Genomic DNA, 19,386 nt, shown 5'->3' with positions numbered 1-19,386 from the left:
TGTTAATCTAAAAATTAAAAAATAAATTTTAAAAAACTGAAAAAAAAACCCACCAAACCAAAAAAGTCACATAATCTAACAACACTCCTACAGATAATTTTTGTTATACAAAACACAGCAACAACTACAGAAACAAAACCCACTCACACATATAATTTGAAAAACTGAATGTAAATGAGGTTAGCAGGTAAGTAATTACCTGAACAACAAAATCCCCAAACAGTAGTGATAACATAGTATGTACAAATATACCTTGTCCTTGAGGAACTCCATAAAATTCAGCAGCTATCCTTGCTGCTTCCTTACGGTTTCCTTTCACAATGTAGAAATGACTAAGTATAGCAAGACTGATCTTCACAAAAAGTTTAAAACAAAAAAGTGAGAGTATAGTAAAGTAGACATTGGATAACTGCTGAGCAAAAGGGCGACTTTCTTCTATGACAGTCATTGCTGCAGCAAAATCTCTGTCAGTGTTTGGGTCAGGCTCTCGAATGTGTTGATAAGATCATATGGCTCCAGCCATGCACTCTTGGGAACAACTGGTCCCGAGGAAAGAAAATATCAGCTGGTCATGATGCCTGCTGCTCAAAATATGACGATTATTTATACTGTACATAGCATTGAGTTCACTACCGCTCTTGCTATCATGTGGGACAGCAGGTTCCAAGATCCTGGATTGTACTTGTTCCACTTAAAAGGTCTGTTGCATTCCAAATTCTGCATTGCTAACTCATTTATTTACATGTTTAAAATACGTATTCAAACATACTATTGTAAAACTCTGCAATTGTACTAAACCAGGTAACTCAGATAATCTGCTTTTGCTAAAATATGTTCTACTGCTGCTTAAGTACAATTGCTCTTTTCTGATATTTCATTTTATGTCAGACTAATACTTCTCCCTTAAAAAACTAGAACCATATCAGTAAATAATTGAAGTACACATTAATATATAAACAGAGATTTTATATACACCAGCTTTGACAGTCTCTCATTATTTTGCTCAAGCTGAATGAAAGTATCTAGTATACAAAGACTTAAGCACTATATGAAAACAGGTGATAAGAATCAAACATCTAGATATTTTTATGCATAAGACCTTGGAGCATCTAAAATTAAATTAATTAAAATGCAATGATAAATATACAACATGGAAAATTTCTAATAGTTATGATACACATTTCACTGTGCTGCATCATATTACTTTAAACCTATGACAGGACAGGCTTTATTTGTTGGCCAGCTTTAGAGAAGGGAATCTAAATTCCTCAGATATTTTAAGAAATAATGTGCTTTTATACCGTAAAGTTATTACTCACAGTCATCAGCAGTCACTCACAAGTTGTTCCATTAGTGTGAGTAATTGCTCAGTAAATTGTGAGTTGCAACATGACACAAACTGAGGAGCTTCATGACAGAACTAGATTTCTAAGTGAACTATAATCCTAAAATAAAGAATCATGACAGCACAAGAAAGGGTCCTGCTCTAAACTTTTATATTTCCTTTTAAATTAAAAAATAGTGTCTTGAATTATAACTTAAAATACTCTACCCAAAGTAATCCTAAACCTTTCTATTCTACCGTGGATTCTTGTTTGGTGATCAGAAAGAAACATTTTAGAATGTTGGCAACTGTCCATCAGGAAAAAAGGGTACGATCCAAATGTCACTGCATCCACAGATCACCCTGACTTCCATGAACGGTATAGCAGATTAGGTACTAAAATACAAAATCATATTTCTGAAAGGAAAGTGGAAACAATAAGGCACCTCTTGTCATCTGACTCTAGGAGTAATTTATTAATTTATTAAATTTATTAGAGAAACTGTAATTTTTTTTCTGGAAATTACATTCAAACAAACCTATATAAATGAAGAAAAGACAACGATAAAAGGAAATGTTCTTGGAAATAAATAACAAGATTTTTAACAGACAGGAAGTTAATTGTGCTTATCTTGAGAGAAACAGGCATTAGGTATTTTTCTTTGAAAAAGATTTAATCCACTTAAAGTCAACCATAACTAGAAAAGGCAATTAAAAAGCAGTTTACATTGTAAACTACATTTGTTGGTAAAAAAATATACGCAATTTTTTACTAAATTTAATTTATAGACATTTTCTCATCCAGACAGAATAGGAACTGCTTTCCTCATACCATTATTAGAAGCGGGAATGAGCACTTAAAATGCCAAATGAAAATCCCTTTTTATATTTGGCACATTGTTATCTGACACTGAATTGAGGTGTCATGTTTTCCACAAATATAAAAGGCATTATGTTCTGAGCTACCACTGCCAATTTCTGTTTCAATCATTAACAGAAATAGTATTTTCCTCAGTAACACACCCAATATTGGAATTTCTTACTTCTTCCATATTTGTACTAGTATTATTAAGCTTAACTTGATCAGTCCACAGAATTCCCCAGCCATCTTATGGACCTGTTTTACAAATTTACCATGCAGAACAAGAAAAAACCATAATTATGTTATAGAAAGCTTTTTCTTTCTTACAGTGTTTTACCTGACCCATTTTTCCTGATTTCATATTGTGCAATCTAGCACCTGCTTTCTCTTAGACTTCTCCCACATTTTGTTAACTTACAAAACAGTCTTTCTTTGTAGAGGCAAAACTCTGAGCAGCAAATACCATAAATAACAGCTGAAGTTAGCAGTACTCAGAATTCATCTTCCCCTTACAATAATGTTTCCTGCTCCTTACAACTGCAGTAGAGAAATCACAAAATAAATTTCTCAATTGTTGGATAGTTTTCTTCAAGTTGAATTTTTCTGTTAAGGTTCAAAAAAAGTAAATTTAAAACTACAATAATAAGGCTGTGCATGCAATTACTATTTTGTAAGCGATGTTTCAAATAATGTCATGGATTTGTAAAACTGCTTTTAGGAACAACATGAAAATTGAGCAGGAAGGTTATTCCTGTATCAAAACTTGCCTTCCGTCCTTTAAAAAATTCCCCTCACCAGTAACAAACTACACTAAGATGAAAAACTACATGAAATCATGAGTTTTGAGAATTCTGGTTCACACATACCCATCAGAAGCTGGGAAAATTACTCTCATAATATTTCCTCTTTTTTTAGAGCTCTATAACTCTAATGTGTCAGCTTAGCTGGAAACTCTCCCAGCCACACAGAACCAAGTCCATCCTAATCTAAGTCTACTAAAGTGCTACAGAAATTACCATTACAGCTTGTTGGCAAAGCCATGCTACAAGGCACCCAGTCACGAAAACTGAGCAACTGCTTAGAAGTTAACACCCACACAGCATTTTGGGAGAACCAACAATGTGAATGCTGAGACCTGAACACAGAATAGCTGAGAGGAGGCCCATGCAGACTGGGAAAACCAGTTATCCAGACTGGGAAACAGAAAGCTACAGCTGTTGTAAGGGAAATCAGAAAATAGAAGCATAGGTAAATAAATAAAGGATCTGACAGTCAATGCGATGCCATGAAGGACTGTAAAAACGTGGGATGTAAGTGCCCCAATTTTCTATTGCATGGCAATGTGAAGTAACTGGAGTCAGATATTGCAGCACTGCAGAAAAATGAGAGCTTCCAAATGGAAATGCACCATATGTAACAAATGTATAATATTTTAAAGATATCAAAACACTTAAAAAGAGCAGTGGCTTAATCTGGATATTTGCATTTCCCATGTAGTTTTGACTTTTGGGAATGAAATTTCTTGGCCTCATTTCCTCACTAGTAAAATGGGAGTATTCTGAAGATAACTTCATTGCTGTTAAAAAATCACTCGGATATCCTGGTGAAAGGAATACTGAAACTAATAAGGTATCTAATAATTTTTTATTTTAATATAAAATTCAGATTACAAAGGTAAATAAAATGATATCTTGACTGTTCATTCACTTAATGTCGACAAAAGAGATAGGCTGTAAAATTGTTTTAGCATCTAGGGTTTTACCATAGCACACAAGAAAATGGCAACAAGCTACATTGCAGATTAACGATATTTTGATTTTTATTTTGTTTAAGAAGATAGAAATACTGTGACAGACAAGGATACCCCTACCTTGACATACTAACACTTCCCCAGCAAATAAAACAAGAACAATGTAATGATTCCTCTGATATGCTTCCCCATTTCCGGAAAAAGCCTATTTTAATTTTAAAACCACTTAGGAAACTTTAAATGCTGGAATTTATGGTCTTAGAGTTCCCTTTTAATGTAGCTTGGTCAGTTATCATTTCTAAAGAACATAACCTGTATAATCAACATAGCAATACTGTTTATGATGACTATAAAGTGGTTCATTTCAAACTCCAGAGCCCAGACAAAGTAGCCTGGCCTTTAATGCTTTGCTGCATAGCAGCCAAGTGCAGAAAGAAAGTATTTAGCAGTGGCACCTGTTTGTGCTAATTCAAACTGTCCAAAATCTAGTGTACAATTTACTCTCAACCTAACAAAGTAATTCTTAGAAAAAAGACCAACTATGCTTATAATCTATGATTAATTGCATAACCACATTCATAAACTATTTTATTCTGATAATTTTTCATCTATGCTTTAGAAGACTGGTGCGTTTAATTTTTAGTAAGGCAAGATACGCAAGAAAATTAACACAACTGATAGAATATTTAGTCTTTGAAGGCATTTTTTTTTAACACTAAAGACTACAAAACCCTTAGAAATATGATTTCTTTATAGCACATGCTGTGTTGTTGCTTTGGAAAACATACTTCCTTCTATTTAAATTTTTTAAAGTAATATATTTAAACCAGATGACAGAAGATGTAAAAGAGTAATTATATTCACAGCACAAATTCCATTACAGTTAGTCCTAGTAGTTTTCTTCAGTATTTTGGAGATGCATATAAATGTCTGAAAGTGAAAATGTTTTTTTAAAGATGAGGTATGCAATACAGTACAAGGAATTCTTTCATGTGCGTGTCTTTCTCCACATATAAGAGTTAGCTAAATATACACAAGAAGTTGATACTCATCCTGGTTCTGAAACTTCTGTCTAATAACAAGTATAACAGAAGATTGTAAGATACCAAGCAGAGGAACAGGAACTCTTAGGTGCTTTGAAGAATTTATTATTTTAAACATTATGGACAACCAAAAAGGAGAAATTTCTAAAGCAATGCCCTCAGAACGAGTTTAAAATAAAATCAGTAAGAAATCGAGTTCTAGAACTGAGTTTCTGTAAGCATACAATGCTTCATGAAGGAATCAGAAGAAGAGAAGCATGAGCTTCTAAAAACCAAATGTCTAATTCAGCATGAAAAATTACCTGCTTAGTGACCAGCTGACTTGTATTTTAATGAGTGTATGAGATGCTAATCCTCAAAATTTTACCTGACTTACCTAAAGCTACTGAATGTTGTTTATGTCATTTCCTCCTTGATCTATGTTCAGCAATTTTTTCTACTATTTTATATTCAAAGCATTTGAACTGAAGAAATCTAGACTCAAACAAACATCTTTAAAATTTATTTCCTCTTTATGCAAAATGTTACATCGAATTAAAGACAAAAAAAAGGCATTCATACAATAAAACAATCTTCCAAAAGTACTATTAAATGTTCTTTTTATTAATATCACTCCTAAGTTACGTATATTATGCATTTATACTTAGGCACAGAAAATAAACCCAAACAAGTCACATTTACCTGAGAGCTACAAGAAATTTAGAAGCTGGAGTGACTGGAAAACATCAAGCAGCTGCTGTGTCCTTTTCCAAACAGGAACTCAAGCCCATTAGCACAACACAATTACTACTCTTTGTAAAATAGGAAGAGGTGGCTGAAGTACTGACTTTGTGCTATGGTTTTAGAGGAATGAAAAGACAAAAAATGAGAAAACACAAACTTTTTCGTCCAGAAAAGACGAAACTTGGTTCAGATCTCAACTGCTTTTTCACTGCACCCCATTGCTATCCTTAAGAACTCTACAGAATTACTTGAGCATCATGACAAACCCATATTGTCAGCACAAAAACCTGAGAGTTGTGTTGCCAACTGAAACAGACACAACTCTGTAAACCAAACAAATGAAAGGCCCTCATTTTTTTACAGCTTTTCTTCCTGAGCACCAAGTCTACCCAGGATCTACACAAACCATGCAGCATGATGTCATAACTCATAACCAAAGTTATGTTTAATTCAGATTTCTGCAGTTCTCATAATTCCTGCTAATATCCTGATAACCCAACCCAAGACTTTAACCAAAAGTCTGTTTCAAAATACAATGCAATGACATCTTTAGTGGCATAACAGGGAAAAATGAGACTGTCTTAAAACACTTCTCCTCTTGTTGTGCTCTGGCTCTTGACACCCATTCTACTAAACCAGTTACACATTTAGACACCATTTGTCTTCTCTAATAATGAAACAAAACAGCTCCTTTAAAAGAGCATTAATGCACAAAAATGTTTTGTTTTATATATACTTTCTCTCTGTATTTTGGTGTAGCACATTATTTCCATGGGTTCTCGAACTGCTCTAGAAAGTTCAAACTTATGCCTTTGGGTGGTAGGGTGGTACTTTTTTCCTCCAGTGTACTAAAATCATTGGTCTGACACAGTTTAGGCTCTATACAAATCAAGTTATTGTGGAACATGAATGATGCAACCTTTCATTTGCAACATCATGAAAAGATTGCTTATTCTACTGCTAACTCTTAATGAGTTCAAAATTATTTAATTGAGGTGTTTTGCCTTTCCTAGTAGTTGAAAATACTACTCCTATCTTAGAAAATAATTCTAGTATACAGACTTGTACGTCTGGATTTCCAGAGAATGGAATTACTAGTCAAGGATTAAATATCAATCAGTATCTCTACACATAACAGACATTCTCCATATGACATGCATTTAAAAGCATAAAAAGTAATTCAGATATTTAAGTGATTATGAAATTCTAGTTTTCTAACTTTCTCAGTTCTTGAAAAAATAACATAGTAATCTTAAATCTGTATCCCTTTGTTATACACCACTGGATAGCTGCTTCCCGTAATGGGGGTAGATGCTCCTTCAGCTACAAGTCCAATATCAACAATCCTGCTGTCAGCCACATTATCACATGAGCATGCTTGATCTGCTTAACCAGTCCATCTAATCACTGACAGCAAAGTTCCACCCAGCAGGGAAGCAGGTATGATCAATGTGCTTACAAGTAAATTCAATCTGAGTTCTGCTAGAAACATAGTAAGTTTATTTACAGTATTTGTTGCAGTCCTCTTTGGATAACTAACATAACTCAACTATTAAGAGCATTACAGAAGATTCCAAAATAAGTCATGTGTGCACTTAGAGACATTACTAAACCCAGAAACGTGTCAGACAGCAGGCACACACAGCCTGCTGACAGACACACTCTAGCAAATATTGCCCCCAGAAGTTTAAAAAGTTACCACCTCCAGCTGCCCATTCCATTCCTCAGCTAAAGGTTCCTGCCCCTCTCTCTCCCTTCCTGGAAATCAACAGGAAGGAATGTGTATTGATACACTCCTCAGTTCAAAATCCGGCAGTTTAAACTGTTGGTAAGTTAAAACTAACCTGTTGGATTTTACACAGAAAAAACCACTCACACCCACTCCTTAGAACCCATTCTGTGACAGGGCAAATGACCCCCCGGAAAAAGTCATAGCAAGCGAAGAGGGGAGAGCAATGTCAACATGCACATAATCGCTGCCTCTTCGTAAGGATACATCTTTGATGGCCTTATGTACTGATACAGCTGTATCAGCAAAACTCAGGAAGAGTCTCCTCATTTTGTACCTCTTTCCCTTTGTACAGTTCCTTTCTTGCATCCAAGAGATTTCTTTCATTGCCAACCTCGTCTGCAGAACACGGATTCCCTCTCTGGCAACTAACGCAACCTCTTCCGTAGGATTGTGGTACCACGGGAGTCATGCTTTTGGTATTTCAACTACCTTGACAAACTAACTTTGCTATTTCTCTAGTAGGCAGTGCAACCACCTTATTAATCTAAATTCATGTAACTAAACCTGGTATTTTTGCACTTTTTATGGCTAATCTTTTCCTTAATGAACTGCAAAAATGTCACAGGTTCTCATTAAATAGATGCCTCTAAATAAAAACAATACCTGAGCTGTTAATCTTTTGTCATCAATTTGAATTATTTTTAAAATTGTTAATTTTATTCTACATTATAGACTGTCTTTAAATTTTTCTTTAACCATTTAATTTTTTTCTTCAAAAAATAGTTTTTCTTCCTAAAAACAGTGAAATCATCTGTTTACTTTTATTCCCCCTTTCTTCAAACTTTGTCAGGTTTTCTTCTTGACCAAGTAAAAGTGGTTTAATTTTTCTCCTTTCTGTGTAAAGCATATTTTGGTGCCTAAGCATGTTGTTAATAAAAGGAAATTACAGAGTCAATAGTAGGGATGAGAGTTAAAAGTTTATTCTGCAAGCTTATGTCACTATATGCTGACTCCCATGGCTAGTGCTCATAACAGAAAGGTTTTTTCCATCCACTAAAATTGGTATTGTCTAAATGATATCACCATGACAGAACTGGTAAAACATCTTTTTCTTCAAGCTGAGGCATGACAAGTCTCTGCTTGGTGCTTTTACAAGAGACATAAAAATACCTTGTGATGAAGACTTGCAACTGGCTGAGTGAATGAGATAAAACCCCGGTGAGGTGGATCAGTAGCACCCAGGCTTCTTGCCCAGAATGCAAAGCACAATGAAGTGAGAAAGGTTAAGCTGAATCAGTAATGTATAAATGACTTTACCTAACATGGCTTTATAGGCCATGGAACGGACAAACCTCACAGAAGCCAAGAATTATCTGTGTTAGGCTCCAAAATATATTGACTTTGGAGCCAAGAATATTTGTTTCTCTCTGTGATGCAGCTTTTATTTTGCCATATATTATGCCACCAAATGAGACAGTGTTGTAAAATATCAACTTCATTCTAAAATGAGAAATTTAAAATTCCCCAAGATTTTCTTGCTGAAGGACTTACGATAATACTACGAAGGCAAGTGAAAATTTCTTCTTGCTTATCTTCTTATTCTGCAGACTGTGGAGATCCAAAGCTGAAAAATGGAGGTGAGAAGAACATTAGAATCCAAGCCCCTCCAATGCAGTCCAAAAAGCCTCTTCTCTTAGTCACAACCTTTCAACACCAGCTGTAAAAACAAGCCATCCAGGAGAGGTGCTAACTGAAAGGGGGCTGTTGCAAGAGACAGCTGATCATGGCCACATTTATTTTAATCTTCATCTTCCTTCCCAGAGCTGCCTAAGAGGCTGTGTGTTGCTACGGTCTCTTAAAGAATTAACATTTCAACAATTAATAAAAGACAAATTCAAGAAAGTATTTAGACATTTATGGTAAAAAAAAATCAGGAAGTATATACATGTCCCTAGATCAAAAAAAACGTTATCTGTACAGTTCTCGTCTAACTATCCAGTTACCAAAGATGCCACAGGCACCTAAACTTTCACTTGTAAAATTAGTCAGAAACTTAAGCCCCAAGAAGGCCAAAGGTGCTGGGCTGAAGTTAACACCTCCCTTTCACTTGAAATTCACAAACCATACCTCCCAAACTGTCAGCCACCCCAAAGCTTCCATCTGTGTGTACCATGTTAGAACCAATATGACTTCAGTGGGAAAACAAAGAACTCATAGCAATCTCTGTTGATAGTCAGTGTCAACACTTGTTATTTTGTTTACAGAGGATGAAAGGAATCACTCCATAACCGGAACATCAGAGTCAACCAAAGAAAGCAAGCTACTCTCTCTCAAAAGACTACTAATCATCAGCTGCTGACAAGGATCAATCCTGTTGAAGTGCCGGCACTATAAAAAAAGAACACATGTTTAATAGATCAAAGAGTGCACAAAAACTCAATTTCAAAGTCAGATAATTTTAGGGTAAGGACTGGAGAAGGACAGCAAATTCTGCATTTCAGACCTGCTGCCAATCCTACCTCTGCAATTTGTTCAATGAGTTTGTAATGAAAAATATGGCATTTCTTGAAGTAATAGCCAGCGTGAACACTGACATGCCTTGTGCTCTGCTGGTCTGGGCTTAAGGACGCTGCTTGGGCATAATGAATACCATTCCACTGCATCTTGGAAATGGTCTCCCACACTCTTCTGCCTCCCCAAGATCCTATGAATTTGTTCCCATAATTATAGTATTTGCTCAATTCACAGTAACACACCTTATTTAGCTGACAGCGACTTTTGACATTAATATTATGCCACTATTCTTCACAAAATATGAGATTTTATATCCTTCAAAGAACAATCTAGAACCTGCAAGCAAATAGCTACTGTGAATAATTATCCCCCCTGCTTTCACAACTGCCTTGTTTCAAATTTTTTTCCCATTTTGATTTTGCAAGATTTCAGTCATTAAAAAGCGATAGGTTTCTTTATTCTAAAACAGTAATAGATCAATCCTTGAATAAACTACACCATCTGTCTTCCCCTGCATACTGTGCTTTTAAGTGACATTTATTTAAAGTTTCTACTAAAATAAATCCAAACCTCCACAAGCAATAGCCATATTTATGCATTGCCTTTAAAAACAGATGAATACCTTTTGATTTTGGTCTTTTGTGGGTATTTAACTACTGCTTTGGAAATTTCACTACTGTATTCCTGTAAGTTCTGCCCAAGAGCCTTTTTTTTATTAAACAGTTGTTTAATATGAAAAACTCTAAATAGCAGCTACATGAACTAAAAGCAAGAACAAAGGCAATTAAGCCTTTTGCTTGTAGATATGAGAAAAAAATAGTGTTCACATTTGAACTATCTTTTTGAAAACAACCAACATTTTATAACTTCCAAAATTATTAGGTTCCCCAGTTTGCAGTAAAAGCTTCCTTAATGCTTCTAAGTCTCCAAATATTTTGGGGAACAGTACTTACTTTTCAGTAAGAGTAATCTAAGGTTTCAGTAACAACAAGTTCCAGACCATAAATCATCACTATAATTAATATTTTGAATAGCATAAAATAATAACAAGCCAACAAAAACCTTTATACAAGAAACTCCCTGTGCTGCTGAAACTCTTGCGAAATATCAGAAAGGTCAAGAATTACAAAATGCAAACCAGAAAAGAGTCTACCCTCTTCGGACCTGAGACTGATTTCAACGGGGCAAATGCAAACACACAGAAACCAACTGCATAGTGGAAACAAGGTCCCCAAAGAAAGGAATGTCTCCATAGGTACCTTCATCCTACAGGCTAAACAGACGTGCTACAGGTACTCAGTCTGGGAGGAAACAAAAAACCTCAGTATGATCTTCTTCCTTTTCCATTTCCTACCTTTATCTGCAAAGATTTTTCTTCCCTGATTCATAGACCTTACTCTTGGCTACAGGGAAGAAAAGCAACAGCACCATCATTACAGAGCATACGTATTTCAGAACGGCCTGACGGCCCCCACCTTGCTCTCCCTATCCCTTCAGTCACCATGACTCCTTCCAGCCTTTCAGACTCCTGCATCTGAGCTCCTGTCCCTACTTCCAGTATTTGCAGCACTGGAACCTTCGGGCTGGGAAGAGGAAATCACATATAACTGAATCACTGCTGACACCTGTTGGCAGCCCCGAGAAACCCGCGTTACTCCGGCCTGGTATCGTTAACACGGAGGAATAGAAGGGGTGGGAACACAAAAAAAATCGACCCCAAACCATTATAAAGCTCTCACCCCTTGGTTCTCACATGCTGCAGGTCCGGGAAGCAGGAACGGCATCAAATAGGAGCCCCGGGAGGAGTTAGGAACCACCTCACTACATAAACTGATCTATGCTGGTACCAATTTGAATTGAAATTTCAACCAAATTGGAGTAAGGTGAAAGGCTGCCTCACCCTGCAAACGGTGTGAGATCACCACGCCATCTGGCAAAGAAAATGGATTCCAGGAACAAGCCCAGCTACTAAAGGAGATTTCTAGGCAAGAAGACTGACATACTGAGCATGCATGTAACAAACTGGAAATGAATAGGAACATCCTATACGAAACAAGGCAGGGAATGGCAAATCACAGTACCACTGAAAGCAAGATACAGATATGAAGTGGAAATACAAGCCTTCGCCTAGCACTTATTTATGTTTTGCTATACAAATGCAAAAACCCAGCAGAGCGACAACTGGCCTGCAGGAAGGAGTGCCCTGGCAGCACAGCCGCTGGCAAGCAGGCGGGCAAGGCACCCACCCCGCTGCCGCCGCCATGTCCCGCCCGGCCCCGGTGCCGGCCCCGCCCATCGCCGGCCGGAAGCGGGCAGGGGGCGTGGCGGGGGCGTGGCGGGCGCGTGGCGGGGGCGTGGCCTCCCGTCCCCGCCCAGCCGGGGCGAAGCCACGCCCCCCCGGCGGTCGCGCGCGCGCCCCTTCCCCGCCGCCGCCCGCTTCCTGCCGCGTCCGCGCGCCCGCCCCGCCCGAGCAGCGGCCGCAGCCCGGCCGGGCCCAGCGGGGAGATGAACACGGTGCTGTCCCGGGCCAACTCGCTCTTCGCCTTCTCGCTGAGCGTGATGGCGGCGCTCACCTTCGGCTGCTTCATCACCACCGCCTTCAAGGAGCGCAGTGTGCCCGTCCGCATCGCCGTCTCCCGGGTCACGCTGTGAGTGCGGCGGGGAGAGGGAAGGGAGTGGCGGGGGAGGGCCGGGCCAGGCCGGGCGGCGGCTGCTGCTGCCCGCTGGGGAGCGGAAGGGCTCGGGAGCCGAGAGGAAGGGCCGGGGCGGGTGAGGGGACGCTGGCGCCCGGCAGGGGCGGGCGCTCCCCGGCTCCTCGCGCGGCCGCTCGGGCTCGGCCTCCTGCGCTCCCGGCCGGGCCAATGGGGGAGCCCCACGACGGCGCGGCCGGGCGGGAGCCGGGGCGGCGCGCTCAGGGGCCGGGCCGGCCGCTCGCACCCGGCACCTCCCGCGGGGGCGAGCCAGCTGCTGCCGGCCGGCAGTTTTGGGAGGCAGGGACCTACAGGAACATGGGGTTTATCCTATCCGGTCGTAGTACATTTTTCTTTTAAGAAGTAGTTCGGTTGGGTGCCTCCATTGATAACCTAGCATCCTTTCTTTTCTGTGGCAGCAGAGTGATTGGGATGGCTTCCCCTTTGCGAAATGCGCCAGGTGTAGGACGTAATACCACGTCAGAACGTGTTGTGTACAAATAAAATGTACTGATGCAAACTTGTGGTGGGGGACCGTTTTTTCCCAGTTTTGGAGTTGGTTTGGGGTGGGGTTTTTTTCTCTGAATTGGAACATAGTTACAGAAAACTTCCATTAAGTTAAGTATGCGTGATGTGGAGGACGGTAGTTTCACAAGCATTTGAGCAGCTGTTACAGCCACCTAAGAGTAGAGGTCTCTGCTCCCGTTTTTGCCACGTGGTTCTTTACCAGAACTCCACAGGGGAATCTGGCTCATAGGACACTTGACTGAGCTCGGTTCATGTTTTATTGTTTGGTTGGTTTTGACCCAGATTAGTGAGCTAAAGCAGCCCATTTCTGAAAGTATTTAGTGCCAGGCTGGATGGAGCTCTGCGCAACTTGGTCAAGTGAAAGGTGTCCCCGTCCATGGTCAGGGAGGTTGGAACTTAATGATCTTTAAGATCGCTTCCAACCCAGGCCATTCTGTGATTTGGTGATGATTCTGTGGAGCTTTGGAACCATCCCAAAATAAGTGGCACCAGTGGATGCCTAATAGCAGGACTTGAAAGGAAAGATGAATGCAAATAAAGGGACTGCCATCACCTTTCAGACTGGTTTAATGCCACAGGAAAAGAAGCCCCATATTTATGCTACACTGAGGATTGCAAAAGCATAACATTGGCATAAAAGCATATTTTTGAGTGTTATGGTGAGCTCAGCATATATGAGGCAGCATACTAATGCCTAATTTGGGTTAAATGTGTACTGCCGGTCTGTTCTGTGATGCACAGATCTGGTATTACTGGGAGATGTTACACCTAAGATGCTTCTCTTGAATGTCTCAGAAGTTCTGGAGACCCCAAGCTTAAGGCCTGCTACTCCACCAGACTGACAGTGGTTAAGAGGTGTTGATAAGGTTTACCACTTAAAAAGATACTGCTTTTTGCAAAGGGATGGAGATTCATACCAAGGCTTAAATTGGGAAGATTTGGCAGTGTTTTTCTTAACTTCTGTCTCCAAAAGTGCTTTCTTCACTTGTAAACTTTATTTTTTTTATTTGAGATTACTAAAGTTGGTTTTAATGAAATGATGTTTTAAACGGCTAATTTCCCAACTGGACTAAATAGGCCTATGAAGCTCATAATTCATAAAAGATTTGTTCCATGCAGAGTCAAGCAGATACAGAAAACAGATGAGGGAAATATCTAATAAGAATCATAATTCATGTAGTGTGTAAGAGACAAATAATGAGAAAGGATAATCTTGCATTGTGTTTTGTTTTGTCTTAGAAAAAATGTAGAAGATTTCACTGGACCCAGAGAACGAAGTGACCTGGGATTTGTCACATTTGACATTACTGCAGATATCCTTAACGGAAAAAATGGTTTGCAAACTTTTAGGAATAAGAACACTTTAATGTCTATTTTTGTTACCTTGTAATCTTCAGATATTCAGGACTTGGAGAAACTAGCAATTTGTCTTAAAATAAAAATTTAAAGCAGCTAAAAATAGTATTTTGCATAGCTGTGGCAGTGGAATAGAATTTAAACCAGCTGTTTGGTCTCTAGTAGGTGACAAGTTCTCTCTTTTTAATGTCTGTTTTTAAAATCAGGCTCTGTTGTGAAGTGCACTGTATCTAATGATGGGGAATGCAGTTTAACATCTAGACATTATTACTTTAAAGTGAAGTTTGTGTCAGTGGTTTGAGGAGTGAATTGATGGTAGGTTTTATATAGTGTACTGTTTTGAATGTCATACCCAGTCTAGAAACTACACCTTTCAAACTCGTTTTGTTGTGAGGATGTCAAGGTTCTGACTGTGTAACAGGTGCACAGAAGTACCTGTCTTCTTCTAAAAATAAAAAGACATTGTAATCCCTTACTTGTTTAGGTGTTAAACACTGTAATCTTTAGTATTGAATAGTATGAAATTCATTGGGAAGCATATGATTTACTAAAAAATTTATCATGTTGTTTTTTGGCCTCTTTCTCAATTGCTGTTCCAGTTTTGCAGTTTTTCTTTTGTATTTCCTTGCTTCCCTGCTAGTCTGGATTTAGGTTGTCAGAAGACGTCTTCTGCAGAAGTCAGTACCAAAGAATAGGCAGTGCACGTTCAGGTGTTTACACTAAACCTTGTTTTGCAGCTGGTCTGAGGATCCTGGGATTTTTCCCTGTCTGCTGGTTTTTGTCACTGTTAGGCAAGACACTATTTACCCCTGTGTTTTGGTTTCACTGCTTTGAGGGACACTATGTTGTGTGAGCAGACCACACAAAATACAACTTTTGATACAAATGCTGGATAAACAGGCTAATCAGATTTTTGCAGGTCTGCCTGCACAGGAATAAGAGGATTTTTTTTTTTATCGACTGGAAGCAGGAGAGGTAAACTCCTAAGTCTTAAGTTTTACCTCTGAAATGCTTATACATATTAAAATCAGAGAGTGAAGTTCTAAAGCAGATGCATAGACTTGTACACATGGTGTATAGAGGAAAGCAGAGCAAGGCAGGACAGGACCTCTAAAAGAAATGTTCTTGTACAAGGATTAGTCTGCAATATGTGGGTGTAAAGATTCCCTGTTTTAATGGCTTCTGCTAGTAACAATCTTTTTTTTTTTTTTTGTAAAGAGTCTGACTAAATCTCTCATGCCTGGCATAAATAAAGCTTGCCATATTTAGAGCTGTAAAATACAACTGTGTGGTAGGGTTTTTTGTTCAAAACTGGTAAAGAAATACAAGTACATGTACTGTCCTAACGACCAGAATTTGGATTCCCTACACTCCTCCAATTTTGTATTTATATATTGTTTAACATTATTGTATTTTGATCCACAGTTGCATGTGAGGGTTCTCTGATAGTATAAAAAATTGCCTTGAGGATATTTATGGAAGAATTCTGTCGTGCCTGTTATGTCTAAGGTTTTATAATAGGTTGTCTAGCAAAGGATTCTGGTTACTAGCTTGCAGTGTCAAATATAGAACTCTTAAATCATTGGAGGAGAAATAGCTGCTAGATTTCATAAATAGTAAAAAGAAAAACCCACCTGAAAACCTGTCATTCAATATGATTAAGATATGTGTTCAAACTGCTGGAAGTGAGATGAGATATGTTGAAAGGTAAGAACTCACTGTAATGGTTATAGACTACTTAGATCTAATAAAAATAAAACAAGGTTATGTAAGTACAATATGGTATTTTTCTTAACTTGCATACATCTGCAGAGTATATTTGACTGGAATGTTAAACAATTGTTTCTATATTTGTCTGCAGAATATTCAACGAAAAACAACGTAAGTATGAAAAAGAAGTTTGAAGCGATTAGCCATTTTAGTACTGCAGCTATTTTTAAACATTATGTAGTTCTGAGAAGAGTTAAGGCCACCACCATTTCCTACTAGCCTGGGCTGTTTGTACTGTCCTTCATGATTATTTTCTTGACAGTTTAACTGCAGGTTGGGAAATTCACTGTCATGAAACCTATCTTGAAATATGCCCAGTAGAATGGGAGAAAAAGAACATATGCCTTGTGTTGCAGTATACTTGCAATAGTATACTGTGAGTTTTTTCATCTTTTTTGTTCATTTTACCTTTTTTTTCTAACTTTCTACAGTTGACTGCTGTAAGAAACAAGAGAGAGTGGGTTCTCAGCTGGCCTGGTGTGGTGTGTCTTTTATTCATAGATCACAGAAGTGGTTGTCCTACCAGTTACTCTAGCCCCATAATTCATTTACATTACCTTGTCATACTTCTCAAAATAATTGGCTTTGCTCCTTTAAATTGGCTGTTACTGATACTTCCCTTTGGATAGCTGAACACCCGTTTTACTGATCTGATAGAAGCTATGTGGAACAGCCTTTAAAAAAATTATTTTAATGAAGCACCATGCTGCCATGGTACCACTGAATTCTAGTTAAAGCTGCTGTGGTCGCATTGCAAAGATAGAGTGAAAGCTTGGGGGTTTTCTTAACTTTCTGTACAAAACTATCCTTTTTTTGTTTTCTTGGTTTTTGTTGTATTAAACAAGATGCTGGATATTGTGTTTTTGCTAGAATAGTTTTTAGGGTTTCTGAGATTTTTATTGTATTATTTCATATTTTAGATTTTTTTTTCCACATAAATCACTATTTCTCACAAATACTGAGAAGTATTTTTCGAAGTTGTTCTATAAAGTACGAAACAAGACTGTTCAGCATCTACGTAAAAGAACAGTATAAAGTTTTGGTGACACGAGATCTTGGGATCTTACTTTTTCAATTGTTGATAATTTTTTTGGGATTATGCTTTCAATTCAAGTAGAGATTTTCACTAAAGTTGGAAAAATGTTAAATACATAAGCAGAGTCATGATAGCTCAATTTAGGTCCTTTGTTTGAAACAAAGTCTAAATACTGCTATAAAAGTGACTTACCTTTGGAACTCAGAAAGAAACCCCACTATGCTTTGTAAGTCTTCTAAAGCATATGACTTTTTTTTAAATGGCTTTTGTGTTTTAAGATGTCCCTTGTTGTTTCCATTTATTCTGTGTGACACTTCACTGTGTAGTAGTACTACATTACCCCACTGTGCAGCATTATTTTGTTAAATTAGTTATGGATTGCAAGCATGTACTTCAGGGCTTTTAGATGAATAGTGCAGTGGAAGTCCAGTGTCTGAATGTGATCTCGTACTGTACCTTTAATTACAATTGTGGTTTTAGGCCCTAAATCAGGTGGTCCTTTGGGACAAGATCATGTTGAGAGGAGATAACCCAAGGCTGTCCTTAAAAGACATGAAGTCAAAGTACTTTTTCTTTGATGATGGAAATGGTCTCAAGTAAGTAAATACCTGTTTCATTACTGTTATTCATGGTATCTTGATTTACTTGCATACTTTGCATTTAATAGGTATGTTCATTGGTGTGGTAAGGTACCTATATTCTATCTGATACTCTGTTATCTCTGTTGCATCTTTGTAGTTTGATTGTTAGAAGATGGCCTTGGGATACAAGATATCCTATCTATTCTGTACACTAGAAGATGCACTGCTGTTTTGAGTGACAGGCTTCTGGGTTTCTGCCTTCAGTCTGTAGAATTGGTTCTGTGACACACTCAACTCCAAAGGAGTTAAGTAAAAAAAAAAAAGTAGGCAGTAACTACATAAAATTAAAGAGTTTATTGTTTCTGGACCAGGAAAGCAATCTGTATCCTAATGTATTTAATACTAGTAACTGTTAATTAAATTGGTTGACTTGAGTATTTCTGCTGATAGTCTTTGTTGCTTTTGCAGGGGAAACAGGAATATCACCTTGACTCTCTCCTGGAATGTTGTACCAAATGCTGGCATTCTACCTCTTGTAACAGGATCAGGACATGTGTCTGTACCTTTCCCAGATACCTATGAAACAACAAAAAGTTATTAAATTATAGTACTGAATCATAAGCAAAATATTTTTATACTTGTATATTGTGGATACATTTTATTGCAGTTTCTTCTTGCATCCCATGCAACTTTTCACTGAAAGGAACTTAATTTCCTCAGGCTAGTAGCATAGGAAAAGGAAATGAAAATTCAGGGTGTTTTTTTTTTTTTTAAATAAAACATTGAAGCTGAAACTTAAGGGAAAGGCAAATTGCAGAGTAATGGTTTTGAGGGGGGAAAACTGAGGATTTTTTTTTCCTGGCCATCTGAGTATAGATCTCCTTTTCTTTTAAATAAATATTTTTAAACCAGAAGATGGTCTTCCTGTGTTTGGGCTTTTTAAGTATTGTGATAGTTGTTTAATGTGTATAGAATATGTGTAGAACTCAAATACACCTTCTGGACTTGGTTTCTGGGAGTGCCTGAAAGAAATGGCTGTTCCATTTTAGGGCATTTTTTTAAATCCATGTGCAGTATGTTACAGTAGGGTAAGCTTAGTACTTTCCAGGACTGCCAGCTGCTACTTGGAAAACTGATAGTTCATTATCTGTCAGTCAGCCTCAGATCTTGTTTTGAGTGCCACTGATGTAGCCCACACCTGCTTTTGTATTACAAATCATTTTAATAACTGCTTACAATGCAGCAAACTGGAAGAATAGAAAGAAATCTATTCAGTATGAGTCTTAAGATTTTAAGCATAAGACAAGGCTAAGTCAGTAAGAAAAGTAAAAGCTTAAGGTAAAGAAAGGCTTTCTGAAAAGGAATCTCTAGATTTTTATTGGGATCTGTTCATCATAAAGAATGAACGTGCTTGTTCCAGAAGGGGCTGACAACTAATATGAGGGGGAACCTTCCATAGCCAGGAATGGGATAGATG

At 38.0% G+C, this 19,386-nt stretch overlaps 2 protein-coding genes across 4 annotated transcripts in view; one reads left to right on the top strand and one right to left on the bottom strand.

Annotated features, from left to right (window-relative positions):
* Positions 1-12,121, bottom strand: part of ASB5 (ankyrin repeat and SOCS box containing 5) — a 40,505-nt gene extending 28,384 nt beyond the window's left edge. Inside the window, exons 1-2 of one of the 3 annotated variants that reach the window (XM_048303907.1) lie at positions 11,688-12,121; positions 8,986-9,058 (exon numbers count right to left, since the gene is read on the bottom strand). Coding sequence is in view for 2 of the 3 variants with exons in the window: in XM_048303904.1 (XP_048159861.1) it covers positions 253-448 (196 nt within the window). In the remaining variant the exon portion in view is untranslated. Of the gene's footprint in view, positions 1-252; positions 467-8,985; positions 9,059-9,561; positions 10,742-11,687 lie in introns of those variants that run through there. The other 2 variants (XM_048303905.1, XM_048303904.1) reach the window with 2 other exon arrangements.
* A 251-nt stretch (positions 12,122-12,372) lies between these two features.
* Positions 12,373-18,823, top strand: SPCS3 (signal peptidase complex subunit 3). The gene is made up of 5 exons (XM_048303910.1): positions 12,373-12,596; positions 14,406-14,479; positions 16,327-16,403; positions 17,809-17,924; positions 18,378-18,823. Exons 1-5 carry the CDS (start codon positions 12,454-12,456, stop codon positions 18,508-18,510), a joined length of 543 nt encoding a protein of 180 aa, XP_048159867.1. The 5' UTR covers positions 12,373-12,453; the 3' UTR covers positions 18,511-18,823.
* The last annotated feature ends 563 nt before the right edge of the window (positions 18,824-19,386 follow it).

The sequence above is a fragment of the Corvus hawaiiensis genome, chromosome 5, assembly GCF_020740725.1.
Source record: "Corvus hawaiiensis isolate bCorHaw1 chromosome 5, bCorHaw1.pri.cur, whole genome shotgun sequence".
In the NCBI taxonomy this organism is placed as follows: domain Eukaryota; kingdom Metazoa; phylum Chordata; class Aves; order Passeriformes; family Corvidae; genus Corvus; species Corvus hawaiiensis.
Note: the sequence above shows the minus strand (reverse complement) of the source record. Positions and strands in the feature narration are given on the sequence as shown.